The sequence below is a fragment of the Pezoporus flaviventris genome, unplaced genomic scaffold, assembly GCF_033815535.1.
Source record: "Pezoporus flaviventris isolate CSIRO_AGI_PZ_B2104156 unplaced genomic scaffold, CSIRO_AGI_Pfla_v1 ptg000001l, whole genome shotgun sequence".
Classification (NCBI taxonomy): Eukaryota; Metazoa; Chordata; class Aves; order Psittaciformes; family Psittacidae; genus Pezoporus; species Pezoporus flaviventris.
In genome coordinates, this window is record NW_026892549.1 from 61736588 (window position 1) to 61753386 (window position 16799).

The 16799-nt window shown below is 43.4% G+C and overlaps 1 protein-coding gene and 1 long non-coding RNA gene across 3 annotated transcripts in view; one reads left to right on the plus strand and one right to left on the minus strand.

Moving 5' to 3' along the window:
* Positions 1–3094: 3094 nt before the first annotated feature.
* LOC133269005 (uncharacterized) lies at positions 3095–5198 on the minus strand. The gene is made up of 3 exons (XR_009743267.1): positions 4472–5198; positions 4168–4273; positions 3095–3224 (listed from the first exon to the last, which is right to left on the minus strand). It is a non-coding gene; the product is annotated as an uncharacterized LOC133269005 (long non-coding RNA).
* Positions 5199–6061: 863 nt separating this feature from the next.
* Positions 6062–16799, plus strand: part of DPYD (dihydropyrimidine dehydrogenase) — a 346394-nt gene continuing 335656 nt past the window's right edge. For both annotated transcript variants that reach the window (XM_061461954.1, XM_061461963.1), the window contains exon 1: positions 6062–6206. In XM_061461954.1, the coding sequence (XP_061317938.1) occupies positions 6168–6206 (39 nt within the window). In that variant the 5' untranslated portion in view covers positions 6062–6167. The remainder of the gene's footprint in view (positions 6207–16799) is intronic.

Below are 16799 nucleotides of genomic sequence, written 5' to 3' on the forward strand. Positions count from 1 at the left end.
GAGTTTGTTTGCAGGATGTTAATCTGGTGGCATTTTTTCTCTACAAAATAGTAATTTAAAAAACAACCAGTGGCCACAGTTTATAAAACATATGTTTTGTGAGGCATTTGAAAAGCTATCAAAGTTCAAACCAGTTCTGCGGCAACTACAGACATCCGTAGTAAAAACTGGTAGCATGTTGCAAATCATTCAACAGACCAGTTTACCTTGTCAGGATCTCAGGAAAGCAACAAAACTACAGAAACCCTGGAAAAAAATATTGCTGATCTCCTACTGATGCTCCTGCTGCTGTTGGAAGGGGTGAATTCACTACTATCCCTGGTAGTGTTCAGGGGTAGGTTGGACATGGTCTAGTGTGACGTGTCCCTGCCCATGGCAGGGGGTTGGAACTGGGTGATCTTAAGGTCCTTTCCAACCCAAACCAGCCTGGGATTCTATAATCTGAATGGAGAAACACTTGCTGTTGCCAGAAGTTAGGTATGTAGTAAAGTTCTCTAATAGCTTGACAGTCTGACTTGTTGGAGATTTGGAGACCTCTGCCCATTTTCCCCACTGGGGAAAAATGGCTGGAAGGTCAGTTTGTACAGACAGCAGCCAGTTGACATGTAGAGGAATCTCTAGTGAACTGGGCATCAGTTTGTCCTACTTCACTGCTGCACGATGAAATGCCTTTTTTCAAAAGGCAGACCTTACCCTTGCCAGAAACTTGCTGCCACAGGGAATATAGAAGAAGCAAAGAATGTAGTCGTCAAGATCTGAGCACAAATGGTCTGATCCTCCAAAACCAAACTTGTTTTCATTCTTCTCATCCCAGATGTATTTTCTGTTTTGTGTCCAGAAAGGCTGATTTGATCTGATGTAACTCTATGGCTGCCCAGTATCTCTAAAACTAAGTCCAGCATACTCTTCCTGTAAATTATTTTCAGCCTCCCCCTCCCCAGGTTCAACATTCCCAAATCCCATCTTAATCTGAGGTCTGTAGCTGCTTTTATCCAGGGAAGACTCATGCTAAATGTGGATACTTTTTAGTTTAAACACTCAGATTTCCTGACTATTCTACCTAGCTAAGGACCACCAGCATGGGAAGCACATTAAGAGACTGAAAATAATTTGAGGCTCATATAGAGAAAAAACTTTCAGACCAGGGCAAACCCAGGGCATCAATTCAGCAGTTCTCAAGCTTATTAATAAGTACAGGGTTTGTCTACACATATCAACACTGGAGACTGGGGCGGGGGGGAGCAGACAGATTTTTCCATCCCCTAAAATATCCTAAAGAAACATTTGGTGGAATTTAAATAGGAAAACATTATGCTATGCCAGAAACAAGTTTTACTTTTTAATATTTTTTTTTTTAATTGCACGATAGTAGTTATCAAAAGATGTTTGTGGTGTGAAAATATGTGGGTTCTTTCTTGATGATTTTTTTTCTTCCTCCAAGATGATCATGTTGAAACTTGTGGTTCTTGCTACGTCTAAAAAAAACATGAAGCAGTTTAGGAGACAAGCTCTTGTTTACGCTGACACAGATGGCTGGAATAAATTAGTGGACTCACTAAAGAACAGTTCATTTTAGTTTAAAATGCATTTGGACACTTCTCAAAATTCACATGGTGACCATTTTCTGTTATTTATTCATCTAGTTGTGCTTTACAATTCCGTGCCCAAAGGCTATGTCTGAGTAATGGTCAGAGTTTCCTCTTAATGGACTTTTATCATTATGTATATCTCATTTGTACTCCTGTGCTGCAGCCAACCATGGGCTATCCTGTGCAGCTACTCTTTCTGGAGACTGGTGCAAATCCAATTGCAACCAAGCAGATTAGAAAAACAAGGTAAACTTCACTACTGTGAATGTTCTAAATTGAGCATTTTCCCTAAATCAGTGAAGAAACGCATGAAGTTGTAACTACATACTTCAACATCAGTGCTGCTATTTAGAATCACAGAATCAACTAAGTTGGAAAAGACCTTCAAGATCATCAAGTCCAACCTTTACCTCAGGACTGCCAAGCCCATCACTAAACTATGTCAGTTTGGGAGAGGCTGTGAGAGCAAAGCTTCCCAAATTAACTCTTCAATTCCAATCCCCCTGGACTGGATCAGGATGAGGGAGGACAAAGCATAACTGTTACTCTATGGCTCTTCACTTATGGACTATTCAGAATCACCATCTTCCTCACACGTCAAATTTTTCACATGTACATACTTGTTTCCTCCTTCAGTGCAGTTAAGACATGCAACATGTGTCTTTGCAATTGATGAACCTGGCACTCTAATCAGTGGGGCTACTTCTTTCAACTTTAATAGTGCTTTGCATTGTACTGGCAAAGTCACCACCACTACTACTGCAACTCCTAGCATAAGGGAAGAAATCAATCTAACATCTGAAAAGCTGTTGAGAGCCTTCAGAAGTAGCTTGTCATCTTCATGGAATTTTCTTGCTAATCCCATTTCTCTTGGACCTTTTGTGTACTGGATGTATCACCTTTACACTGTTGTACTCCAGAGTTCATAAGCCAAATTGAGATGTCAGAAGCAGCAAGTAACTAAAATAAACTGGCACAGTGAGGTGCTCAAAGGTAAAGAGCAACCTGGGTTCACTTCAGGATTTCCTGAATCCCATGAATTTGACAGATTAAATTGCTTAAGTGTTGTGAGTAATCTGGATTGCTAAATCAGATGCCGGGAAATACTAGCTCTGAGACTGTAACCATCACTCTTCATTGCATACAATGAGTGAGGAAACTGGTCCTGGGATAAAAAGTATATGATCAGAGGCCCAATGTCCAAGTTACAACTGCACAGCAAATTGAAGTCTGGAAATGTCCTGTCTTTCTAGTGCTTGGACTGATGTGAATCAGAGGCAGTTGTGAGGCAGAAGTGGGGACTTGCTTGTATGGAATGTCAGTACACTAAGACCTTCAGGCTCCCTAATACATTACTGCCAGAATTTGAATGCTGAACTTTCAGAGTTTACAGTTTACCCTTTTAAACTTGCAGATTAACTACTGCAATGGCTGGCAGAGGAATCTTTTCTTTCAGATTGCAGGTTGTGTTTCTGCAACCATTTGAATTCGAAGGGCATGGCCTTGCTTGCTGCCTGCTGCCCAACTCTGCCCTCCCAGCACAAGGCTGTTGCTGCTGTGGTGGCACTGAGTGCCTGGAGGTTCTCAGAGAAAGTTCATTTGCGGCTGTTTCTTTGGCATATGAGCAAATTTTACCTGAAGAGCACAAGGAACAAAATGTTAATGGCAATTTTCAAAAACCTATAACTCAACCAAGCCTCCACAACATTTCATGCCAGAAACGAAAGGTCTTTAGCATCACTGCTGTTTCTGCTTTCAAAACCCTGCTGAGGGGCTGCAGGGATGAAGGGAGATGGTTAAGAAAGAATAAAATCAGAGGCTTAGAACTTCTTCAGGGGAAAAAAGCCCAAACTATATTTAGGCTGTGTAACATGTCTGTTATTAAAATTTCATATAATTTCTGCTTTAGAAAAGTGGGAATACTTGTATTCTGATGGATGTTGTGCATGTCTCCCTATTTGTGCTCATTTATCTCCTGAAACAAACTTTAGCTGTACAGATGCTCAGTGCTGATAAAAGCACTATTTGCCACAGCTGAGAGTCCAGAGATCAGAAGGGTGATCCCTCCCAGACTGCTGGGGGAAGCTGGCAAAGTGCAGCAGGCTGACATAGACTGGCTGGCTGCCACATTTTGCAGACAGTAAGTTGATCCCCAGAAGAAATGTGTGGAAGGGGAAATAAGAGAAGCCCCCTTTACCTAGAAACACAAACTGGGAGGTTTTCAACCACAAGGGTATAGCTGAATCCCATTCTCTGACCTGTACTTACTGGAAGAGTAAGTCCCGCTTAATTTGGATGAGAAACTGCTGTTGACATAGAATTTAAATGATGTTACTATTTACTGGTTCTACATGGCAAAAATCCATGGCTTGGTAAAAAACATGGGAGGAAACCAAGGATTTATAACTTGCAAAGCAAAGGAGAAGAGGTATGTGACAATGCTTATGAAAAAGTAGAGGTTTGGCCCTTAGTGCCATGGGTTAGTGGTGGCCTTGGAAGTGCTGGAGTGAAGGTTGGACTTGATATTAAAGGTCTTTTCTAACACAGGTGATTCCATGATTCCTCAAAAGGCTGTTACCTTTAACAGCTGAAAACCAGGCAGGACACAATGAAACTGGAGAGTCCAGTGACTGCTTGCTAGTCTCTTTCAATGTCGCTGCTCCTCAGGAACATATGGATGTGAACTGTAGACACGAAGTAGTTTATTACTTCATATACACAGAATATTCCTTGTGCAAATGACTTACGGTCCTAATGCATTTGTATAGTCAATATACACACAACTAAACTCCCCAGCTAGCATCAGAGACCGCTGAGGTGCTCAGCAGTGTTGACACTAATGAAATGAACCAAGGACGCTTGGATTTGTAGGAGATACGTACTACCAATGCAGGGAATCCTGCTTCTGATTATCCTGCATACACTTGAGGCACACAAAGACCACACTCGTATTTGTCCACATTACCAGGGAAACAGTCTCCACTGGACACTTGGAAAGAAAGGGCTCATTTACAGAGATGGGAAGAAATAAAATACTTAGAAAGCAAAGAAAATTTTCCCTTCTATTCTGTAAAAGGTATTTGTAAACATGAAAGGAAGAGAAAAGGCAAACCCTGTTCTCTACTGCACCCAGATCAGTGTTCAGAAGCTACTCTAGACTTTTTCAGGCTTTTCATAAAGCAAATAAGAATGGCAAGTTCCCCCATCCCTTTTTAAATGCTTTTAAAGCTGTAATAAAGAAGGGAGAATGAAAGCTAACTGGATAAAGTGAGTGCTGTAAAGAGTATGTTAAAGACCAGATCTGAGAATGCAAGAAGTTGTCTGGCATGTAACTAGGAAAAATCAAAGATTGGTCTTCATTAAAGCTCCTCTATTGTGAAATCGGGAGAAAAGCTCTTGTATTTTGGGGGATTATGCATGTGGCTACTTGGAAGTGCTGTCTAGGAATCAATGTTATGGTGTCGGCTGGTTTCTAAGGTAGAACTTCTGGGTATGTTGCAGTGGAAATGTTTATTTTGGTGATACCCAAATAGTGTGTCTGTGGAACTAAAGGACTGCAATGTTTGGGTGCAAAGAGACTTAAGAGAGCCCAGAGGCTGTGTGACCTGCCCTGCTTACCCCTCTGGCTCTCCCTGTGCAGGGTGGCTTCTGAGGGTGGGGATGCTCCTTGAGGAGGTGCAGAGGAGGGATGGCTCAGGCTTGATGTCTCTGTGGGGAGCAGGGTGAAGGTCCAAGGAGAACCCGGGCCGGTGACACTGGGAAGGTGTGCCTGTAGAAATCATGGAATCAACCAGGTTGGAAAAGCCCTTTAAGCTCATCCAGCCCAACCCTTACCCCAGCACTGCCAAGGCCACCACTAACCCATGGCACTGAGGCCTCGTCTCCACGGTGTGTGAGCACTTGCAGGGACGGTGACTCCAGCCCTGCCCTGGGCAGCCTGTTCCAATGCCTGAGCACCCTCTGAGGAAGGAATTGTTCCTCAGCTCCATCTAAACCTGCCCTGGTGCAGCTTGAGGCCGTTTCCTCTTGTCCCATCCCTTGTTCCTTGGGAGCAGAGCCCAGCCCCTCCTGGCTCCATCCTCCTGTCAGGCAGTTGTAGGGAGCGATCAGGTCCCCCCCGAGACTTCTCTTCTCCAGACTGAACCCCCCAGGTCCCCCAGCCATTCCCCATCACACTTGTGCTCCAGGCCCTGCACCAGGCTCCGTTGTGAAACCAGGGTGAGGGTTAGCCCTGACCCTCTTCCACTGTGAGGAAGCAGGTCGAGCGATGGCGGAGGCGACTGTGGCGTGCGTGTGCGTGCACCGAGATGGGGCTACGGCGAGCCACGGGGTCGCGGCCGAGTCGCGGACACCCGCCCTTTGGGCAGCGACAGCCGAGCCCCACCCTCTCCCCTCCGCCGGGGTTTCGGTGAAGCGCCGCGCCCTCTCCAGCCCCTTCGCCCCTGGGCTCGCCCCGGCGCGGCTCTTACCCGCCCACTTGGGCGTTGCTGTCCGGGCTGTCGGCTCCGCCTCCACCCGCGCTTTGCTCCACTCCGGGGTTGCGGGGAGCCTGGGGAAGGCGGTGACGTTGTGGACACCATGGCTCGTGTGCTGAGCCGGGACACGGTGGACATTGAGGTACCTACGCGCCATTGACGGGACTGTGCGGCTGTCGATAGCGGGGAGGGGGCCGTGTCTGCCGCCGAGCGGAGGAGGCCGGGCCGGGAGCACCGGCAAAGTTTGACTGCGTTAGGAAGTGCCTCTCCGCTGTGGCCGCTGCGCATCGCCATACCGGGGCAGCCGCGGCCCGTGCCGGGGGTACTGGGCACCGCTGCGGCTCTCGCCCCGGGCGGCTGAGGGGTGTGAGGGGTCGGCACCCGGCGCCTTCCCCTTCTGTGTACCTCCGCGCCGGCCGGGTCGGAGGCTGGGTCTGGGCTCGCCCCGTTGACGCGGCGCGGGAAGGCTGCGCGGGGGCCGTGGCGGTCTCTGGGGCCCTGAGGGCTGGGTCCTCTCACAGCGCCTTGACCTCGGAGGTGTGCAGGCCCTCCGCTGCTCCCCGTCCTGTCATGGGCCATGCACAGTGTCTCCTGGCAGGAAAACGGTTGCTTTGGATGCTGAACGGGATGGCAGGAGGAGCACCCTTGCTGCCAGTGCCTTCCAGACTTCACAGTGGGATTTACTGGTTTTGCACGGTGTTCTTTGCTGCAGGTCGGATTGGGAGCTTGAAAGTAGGGTCTGGACACGGCCTGATGTAAGGTGGAGTGGAGCCCAGGGAGTGCAGCATAAGGTGGTGAAGTCCTCCTGGTGGGTGCCAGGTTGCATGCTTGGGACTCAAAAGTAGCTTTCCCCCACCTTGTACTTGGCTGTAAGCTTCAGTTCTTTTAAAGAGCCGAGTAAAAACACAGTGATGATAACCTAAGTTGTAGCTTGACAGTTTCCTTCCAGCCAGGCACAACTTTTTGCTGTGGTATCCCTTTAAGTTTAAAGTACTAGGTTTAGTTTTACTGCAGCTCATTGAGTCATAACATGCAGATGTGCACAGCAGAAGCTTGAATACACCTCTGGGTCACTTGTGACTGAACTTTAACACAGTGAGTTCTCATATTGATTTGTTTTGTGTCCAGTACGTTTACTATCTGATCTGTTGTTCGAACTGTGACAGATGTCCAGAAATGGTCTTATAGATACTCTGTTAAAATGGGAACGTGGAATGGATTGGAAGAATGAACTATCATAAGTCTTCCTGGCAGTTAGGGAAGCACCGTGATAAGAAATCAGTCCTGTTACCAGCTCAGTGCTTTCAGAGTAGCCAATCTGGGGTTTTTCTGCAAGTGCTGAAGTTCATTTCTCTGTGACAAAAGTTGGATTTTAGCAGGGCAGACTTTTGAGTACTTTCTTCCAATTTTTAATGCAAAATATTGCTGGGATTATGTTGTTTTCATTTCTGGATACGTATGGCTCGGATTCAAAGAGCAATATGTTATTGTAGCATCACGTGTTGGTGATAGTATGCAGCATTACGTGATTTAGGAGAGTAACTGATGGAGTCTGAAAAAGGCTGATATTCACTTTGCTCTCAGGTTGAAAATAGAAACTTTGCTCAGTATCTCCCTGTGGTTTTGTTTTCAGCACTCATTGAAATCAAGGCAGACCACTTCTAACTAAATGTATTGTCCTTTCCCCAGCTGCTGGAATAAATTTAGTCACTGTATGGTTTGTCTCCCAGATGACTATATCAACATTTATTGATAGTCTAATTGCAGTGCTTGTTGCTGGGTTTTGGGTTTGTTTTTTCCCTGCATGGGACTTTTTTGGGGGGCAGAACTAGTGTACTTTCAATAAAGCAAGTATTTTATCCTTTTATTTGAAGTAGAAGAGTGTATTTGAGCCAAGCCTATCTAATTGTAGATAAATACTCCCAGAAATACGCTTTTTGAGTGGAGAAGTCCATCAACATGAGCACTGGCAGCAGAACTTCACTATTTTGGTCACTTTCTTGGCTATGGTATAAAACCTGAATGAAATATTTCATGAATTCAGTGGTCAGCCTTGCAAACATGGTTCATATGATGAAACTATTAAGTATGGCCTTTGGAGGCTTGGTACTACTTTATCATTTATTTAGATAGTTAAGGCTGGATGAAAAGACTGATATTGGTTAAAAGGGGAGGCAGTCTGAGCTAGAAGTAGTTAAACTTACAGCCAGTTCTCCAAGTTATTTAAACAAATGTAAGTCCCAGGAAGCTGTCCTTGAGGAATCTTGTCCTCCCTTGGTTGGCTTAGCGAGCAGCTTCACCTCCTGAGCAAATCTTCTGGCCTAACTCAAACAGTTGAAGAAATTCCACAGATAATCTTGTTCTAAAAGTCTGCTTTCCAAATGGTGGAAGATGAGGAGGTTGTGATTAAAATCCAGGGTCTTCTCCAAAAACTGTTAGTTACAAAAAACCCCACCCCAAAACCCAACCCAAAAACCAAACTACAGCAAAAACACTTCCCCAAAACCCAAACCAAACAAAGAAATCCCCACACTAACCACCAGCTTCCCAAACTCCAAACACTGCCTTTGTTTAAATCTGGTCAGCTCTATCAGAATGTCCTGCAAATATTCCCCGGGTGCAGGAACAGCGATGTCTGCAACTGCCTGACAGGAGGCTGTAGTGAGGTGGGGTTGGTTTGATCTCTGCTCCCAAGGAAGAAGGGATGGGACAAGAGGAAACGGCCGTCAAGCTACACCAGGGAAGGTTTAGATGGAGCTGAGGAACAATTCCTTCCTCCGAGGGTGCTCAGGCATTGGAACAGGCTGCCCAGGGCAGGGCTGGAGTCACCGTCCCTGCAAGTGTTCACACACTGTGGAGACGAGGCCTCAGCGCCACGGGTTAGTGCTGGCCTTGGTAGGGCTGGGCAATGGTTGGACTTGACTATCTTAAAGGTCTTTTCCAACCCAGGTGATTCTGTGTTTCTTTGATTCTAAACTCTAAGCAAAAGGGAAGAAAGTGCATTTCGAAATAGCTCCAGGTGAGAGTACTTGGGTGGATGGTGCAGGGACTTGTGTTGGTTTTTTATTTATTGCATCTCTAGAGTTTCATAAGAAATGATGAAATTATGGTCTGAGGACAGCATTCCCTTTCTAACTTGTAATATGGAACTGTGTTAAATGTACATTCAAACTCCAGATAGTGTTTACAGGCTTCAGACATACCTCTCCCAGTGATACTCTGGGGAAGTAGGTTCCTTTTTTCCCCCCTGTTTTTAGCTGATTCCCTACTATCATTATGTGGAAACTGTACATAATTATATCTGCTGGAAGCTTCAGGGTTCTTTAAAGAGTTAAAATTGTCAGATCAAGTGCTCTGAAATTAATGAATGGCAAAACTGTGAAGTACTGAGTAAATCTTAACTTAGTTTATTGTGTTCATGCAGGATAGCACAACCCTGAATGACTTATTTGCTGTTTTTTTTTCTGTGTTTTCCTGACTGCATTCCAGGCTTTCTCTGCAGTCCCTCTGGTCATCTCATTTGGTTATGGATACTTTGGTATTTCAATTTGATATTTTGGTATTTCATTGGGGGGTGGGTACTTTTTAGCTCTTTGCCATCCTGTCTTACAGCTGGTGAGAGTGGGTCTCAGGGTCTCTTGTGAGGGCTTCTAAGCAGAGCAGAGATGCTTTGCCACACTGTCACAAACCTGAAACATTGCCAGTGAGCTAATACACACGCTGAACATAACTGAGTGTGAAACAGCATTATCATTCTTACAGTAGGAAGAGAGTACGTTGGCATTTCACGGATCTAACCTTACCTCTGAATCATCTCCTGCATATGTTTAAAGAGGAGTTGGGTGTTGATGAATGGGTAATTCCTGGCTGGGCCAGCAGCTGTGTGCCTAGCATGCTGTTAGAGCTGCTCCAGATTGTAGCACTGATGCCTGACTTGCGAGGATAAAAGGAATGGTGTGAAGGGCTAGAGCCATGTTCTGAAATACTGGAATTACCTGGGTAGATTTGTGGTGCTTTCACATACAATATAATGAGCATCTTCACTGTAACTTCGTCAGGCTTCATTTAGCTTTAGAAAGTATCTTAAATCACGTGTTTTTGTTTGAAAAGCTATACTAAAATTAATCCATGTAGCTTATTTCGTGTTCCTTTAGAAAGCTAACATTTGTTGTGCTCCTTGTGCACTGTACTCTTATTTCTGTGGTGGTGTAATCCATAGGTATCAGTGAGCTGCTGTTTCCTATTGTGGGCAAAAACTTCACAAGCTACAGTAATTTCAGGGTGAAGAGGAGTGTTTCTTAAGGGCCAGACTGCCCATTGCGTGCTGAGTTTTGAGTTTCTTCAGCAACATGATACCCATTGCTCTCAGAAAGGCTGCTAGTGAAGGTGGAATGAAGGTATAGCCTGTTAGAACAGCTCATCAGGCAGCTGGTTCCAGGGTCAGGTGGCGGGGAAATGAGCCACCTTTGCTCCATGCTTCCTCCTGCATGTAAAGGCTGCCTGCAAAGTGCCTCTAAGCCTCAAGGAACATTTATTGTCCAACCTGTGGTTTCCATGCTGCTTAAAGTAGCAGGTTTGGGAGCAGTGATGGTTCTTCATCAGGTTCTTTGATCAGGCATTGGAACAGGCTGCCCAGGGCAGTGCTGGAGTCACCGTCGCTGCAAGTGTTCACACACCGTGGAGACGAGGCCCTCAGAGTCATGGGTTAGTGGTGGCTTTGGGAGTGCTGGGGAATGGTTGGACTTGATGATCTTAAAGGTCTTTTCCAACCCAGTTGATTGCATGATTCTGTTCTATGATTCATTCCCTGGGATATATAGTTGGCAGGTGCTACAAAGCACTGGCTGTGCCATCAAGGTAAGCAAGTTTTGCTTGTCAGGTTTATTCCTCTCCCAGTACAAATGGACTGTAACAGTGAAAGACTGCAGGTAACAAAGGTGATGCTTTGAAGGTATGTCTGAGAGCTGAGCTCAGTGCCCTTTAATGTGGGAAGCAGGGCAAGGACTGAAAAGTAAAGAGTACTGTAAACCCACAGGAAATTCCCAGTAAGAGAGCAGGGAATCCTACTGGTCAGCGTGGCTTGCAAAACTGATGAGCGGGTGGATGTTCCAGGCTGATGGCTGTGTCTTCCTTAGGTCATTTGAGGAGCAATCAGTGAGGAAACAGAACTTCCTGTTTGGCTACTTTTGTTTGATGAATTTCTCAAGCTCTTTTATTGGTTTATAGTGGTTTTATTGCTATAAGTAAACACTTAGCTGAGTGGAACAGCAATTGTAGCATGGTTACTAAGACCTTGTGGAAGATTGCAGACCACAATTAGATCCAACGTTTTATTTTGAATGGTGTATATGCAAATCATGTTGATGCTCAAAGAGTTATTATGGTCTTGCCTCCACTGCTGATAGTCTGCTAAACTGAAACACTGACATTCAGTCAAGTCCTTCAAAATAATGATACTGGGGGAAAACCCTAAGAAGATCTACTCCTGTGCTTGTCTTTTTCCTTCGACCTTTGAGTTTTAATGTTATTCATGAATTCAATTTCCATTCTACTCTTATCGTAAGAAGGTCTTTAAAATAAGACCTGCTCCTCCCATCTTTTCTCATGGCTGGGACTTAGGAGTTGTCACTGCTGTTAGCTCTGAAAACAAGAAGGAACTGAAATTCATTTTCCTTTTAATTATGTAAATGGATTTCATGCTGGTTTCATGTTGTAGCCGGGACTTTTCATAGCCTGGACTTTAATTTTATTCTTTTCTTTGCCTAACATTACATCCTTTCAGACAGTAAAACTGTATGTTGAACTAGGAAGCTGAGATCTGTAAAGCAGATCCTGTATGCAATCTTGTAAGGCAGGATTTTGCCCATCAGATGTGACAAGAGTGCAGTGATGCAGTGTGGTGTTTTGAGATGCATTTGAAAGGTTTTAGCAGCAGGGCAGAACTTGCAGAGTTTTTAGTGCAGCTCAATGGTGGGGCTGTATCTGGTGGACTGGGATTTGCTTGGGCCTTAAGGTTACATAGTGCTCTCTATACTGCCAGCATGGTAGGATATACCTACTACATGCATGGTGCAGTTTGTGCTACCCAAAGGCACACGCTACTGCTTTTCAAAGGGACACTTTATAAAAATCTGCTCTCCATCTTCTCCTGTACCATTTTTTCAGTGTCACTAGCGTGACCCAGGGAGCACAGATGTACCTGGCACTGCGTTGGGAACACGCTCCTTAAAATATTGAGGCAAGCTGAAATGCTTGGTGGTTGCACACAAGCTGCATTGAATGTGTCCTGTTTGTTCTGGCTATGCTAACCCTTTGACAGCACAGAGTTCAAATCAAAACCTGCTTTCTCTCCCTCCCTGGTTGCCTGGCAACCTCTTTCCTCTTATTAGCATATGATTTCTATTCCTTTTTTATTTATCAGTACAGTGTTACACACTCTGCTCCCTGCCCTGTGTTGTCGCCTTTGAGAAGAGCAGAATTTGTGCCTTTATATGAGTATGTGATTTGGCAAAGAAATCAAACATTTGGGATTAGGAAACCTTTAGCCATAAATGGCTTTATCAGAAACTCAGAGGGTGGTGTTTGTGTGGGCATGTTATTTAAAGTCTTTTCATTTTCATTTGCTGTCATTTGTATACCAAGGGCAGAATTCTTCTGGAAGATGAGCACAGCATAGATCTCCAGCGTCTTTACATGTGCGGAGCATCAGTTTGTGAAATGTGCCAGCAGAGACTGGATATACAGATCTTGGTGGGCATTTTGTCATCTCCGTGTGTATGCAGTTCAAACACGATGCCATCATTCCAAATGTAAATACAACAAGATCGGATACATACAGGTCAAATTGGGACTGGGAAGGAAGCAGGTAAAGAAGTATGTGGAGGAAATGAACTAAATGTTTTGGGTTTCTTATTTCTAATAAGCATTATAATAAGAACAACAACATTTTGCCTTCAAATTGGCCATATTTCTTCGATGAAATAACAGGTGATTCAGACTGGGTCTTAAGTTTAAATTCCTTTTTTTTCTGTTCATAGACAACTGTAAGAAATACTGGAATCTTTGTTGTTGCAGATGGCAAAGAACATAGGATTCATGTGGGCAAGGTTCTTTAAATATCATGAGAAAAAATCAACAGCCACATCAAAAATTAGAAGACACAGAAATAATGAAATGGCAAAGCAAGTACATTTGGGGACTGCTTAGATCAAGATGCGTATAGGATTTTTTTCCTAATATTATCCAAAATCGTAAGCTGTCACCCAGTTAAGTCGCAGTAGAATCCCCATTCTCAGCCCAGACTGACACTAAAGTTTTCTTTGCATGCAGGAAGAATGCAAGAATCTCTTTGTGAAGCAATTCCAATATGTACTTTGTCCCTCAGACATCACTTCATAACCCTCCCTAACTGCTTTACAACAGAAGAGGGGTTTATTCCCCTTGGAAATGTATCATCTGGATGACTAGCATGTCTGTGTCAAACCCATGAGTGTATTTGTGAAGGACTTAGTGTTAGTGGAGGTTCCACTAAACAGCGGTAGGCCTTAGCCAAAGGCATCAGACGTTTCAATTCCCTCAGATATGAGTGTATGAGCACACATTGTGAGTAGTGGGAGGTGACTTACTCCATCTGATAGTTGTAGAATGTCAACCTTAGTTGCTCAGACTAACAAACTAGATGGGGAGGGGGGGAGGAATACATCCATACTTTTGTGTAATCTCAGAACTAACCTCAGAACAAATAACCTCCTTTTTCAACATCCTTATTTTCTTATGCTGTAACTGAGTTAGGCAATTTCACTTCTGACCTCTTATGAAACATCTGATCTCTTTACCATGGTCAGAGGTGCCTCACTAAGCCAACATGGAGTTTTGAGTGGATTTAGCTCTTGCAGAGGCATCACCATTTGAAATTAGGGCAAGCCCACCTACGGAAGTATTTTGGTTTTAATAATGCTTCCTGTATTTATACATATAGTTTCAGAAAGTTTTATTAGAGTGTGTGATGTTGGTGTTTTATTTGTAAATTTAAAGTGATAGAACACACTGAAGTTCTGGAAATGCCAAACCTTTCATTTGTGCTCAAGCCAAAGTTCAGTTTTATTTTCACTATGACATTTGCTACCTGAAGTGTTACAAGTGACTTGACCTTAAAATTACGTTGATTTTAGTTCATTGAAAGGGTTGGCCTTTCCAGTTCCAACTTGACACCAACGGGGCATATGGGACAAGGCAGACATGCATGCCTGTGACTTCATGTGAAAGCCAATTAGAAACATATCTATGTAATGAATCTAAATATTTCCATTTTGATGAGATGGTAGGCATCAGTTAAAGGCAATCATGGTGGATTCTGACATTTTAATTTTGGGTTCAAAGCCAATTATAGATGTAATTAAATAAAGTAATGTCCAGGCAGCCAAACTGTCTGATTTACATGTCTTACTGGTGTTTGCAGGTTGTTTTTAATACAGGTAACTGTGCACACCACTTGGAGGATGTAGAAATGTGGTGAAAAAATGGTTTATATTTATTATGAATATTAGACTCTGTGCCGTTTTCAGATAGGGTTTTTGGTACCTAGGTTATTTATTAACATATTGCTGCACACTTTCCTTGGGTCTTTGTTGTGTTTCTCTTAGCTATGCTCTGAGAGGCCTTATTTCAATTGAAGCTGCCTCTTTTGGAATGACCTGTGCTAGCCAGGGTTTTCTTGGTCAACAGAACATTTGAGCAGCTTGAAGGGAACTAATCATGCTTCTTTATAGGAGATGCATCACTGAAATTTGAGCTACTCTTTCTCAAGATGGAGATGTTTGATTGTGCTGTGTGTTCTACCCAGCCTTGGGAGAGCTCCTCGTATTGCCCAGCTGTATCTCGATCAGTTGATGGAGGAATGATAATATTATGCTCTGAAGGGAGCTCTTTGCAGCCTTGAGGTGAAAGGATGCAAGGCAGGACACCTCTTTGTGGGTGATGAGAATTAGACTAAGAAATATGCAGAGGGATTTAGTGAGAAGGAATAATAGAACAGGCACTGCAAAGAACAAACAAGCGAAATAGGTGATCTTAAGATCCTTTCCAGCCCTAACCATTCTATGGTTCTGTTGCTGAATTTAACAATCGAAGCATTATCCTTTACTGTTAGGATCTATACTAGCATGTTAGCTCATCAGGAAATGCTTGGTTTTGCCTTGATTGTGAAGTGCATCCTCTGAAACCCGAGTCTATTCTGCTCTTAACAACAAGCTGCTTCCCTTGCAGGCATATATAGCATCCATGCAAAACTCGTGTGAAAGTAAGTAGAAGTGTTAGAATAGGTTATTAAAAATGTAGATCCATCATGTGAGTAAAAGAAGCTTGGAAGTATAAAAAGAGGTTTTACACCTGGAAGTTATTACGGTTATTTAGATTGCATGAGAATAATAACCAATTGTTTTTGAAGATGTATGACACATTTATGAAAAACCTTGAAGGATAAATGGATCTTTTTAGTATGCTATTTCCACAAAGGGCTCCATGAATAAAATAATAGTGAGAGAACTCTCAGTGGATGCTGAATGCTGCTAATTGATGAAATTATTACTTATTACACTGCAACTGAACTCTGCTTCGAAACACTATTTTCAGTATGATTTTTGGGGAATGACAGCTGAAATGGAAGAGGCTTTGTATTGAAAGTGAATAGTGATAATTTCTTGATATCTTGGAAATGAAGGATATTTCAATGACAGTTAAAACTGAGAAAAGTGACTTTATTTTAAGTGCTTGGAATATTGCTATGAAAATAAACCAAACTTTTCTGAAATCATTAAAGTAGACTTCATGCGGCTTTATGAGGCATTTTAAAAACAATTGTAAGTGTTCTTATTTCTAATAAAGCAGCCAGTTATTTAAGTAAGCAGTTTTCCTGTTATGTCACAAGTTAAGCTTACAAATGAGATTTGGGAAGTAAGGTGTAGCCATTGCATTTAGGAAAACTGATTGTAAATGAAATCAGCATTGAAGAAGTACTCCATGTCTTACTACTTAGGGCAAAAATGGGAATGAGTCCCAGGTTTGCCTTTGGTTTTGTAGTGATGAAATGAAAGCCTGCTGTCTTTGGTGTGTCATTTTAGCTCTTAAGGAATGTTATCAGTAATTGGTGTGAGGATCTGTGTGCAAACTATCACATATAGTGTAATATTTTGGGATATAACTCCAGGTGAATACACGATCTGATTTCAGCCTTAACAAATCTGTTCAGCAGCACTGGAGGTCTATCTCCCTCTCTGTCAACCTCTGCAGTCTTCAGAGCCTGAGGACAAAGGAAGCTTATGCAAATCCACTCACACGCTTGCGTTTGTGTGCTAAAAGAGGAACACAAGATGGGACGTTACAGGTTGTTCCCAGAGTTGTTCTGCTTCCATTTGAAAGCTGTGTTAGATATTGCCCTTTTTCAGTTCCAGTTGAAAACACAATGTTTTCAAGGTTTTGATAAGCTCATACGTAGCTCTTCAAAACAGATGGAAGTGAGATAGTGACAAAAAAGTTAGGAGGCAAAAAAATACTCCAGCAAGATAACCACAGCAGAAGCTGATGCAGAAATGAATACAGAACAAACTCCACCCCCCAGAAAAATATTATCTTGTCTCAAATTTACAGTCTGAGTAAAATGTCAGCAGTTGCCAATACTACAGATTGCTGAAGGGCCAATTCCTCTTTGCTAGGATGCCATAAGAATTGGTTTTTAGGA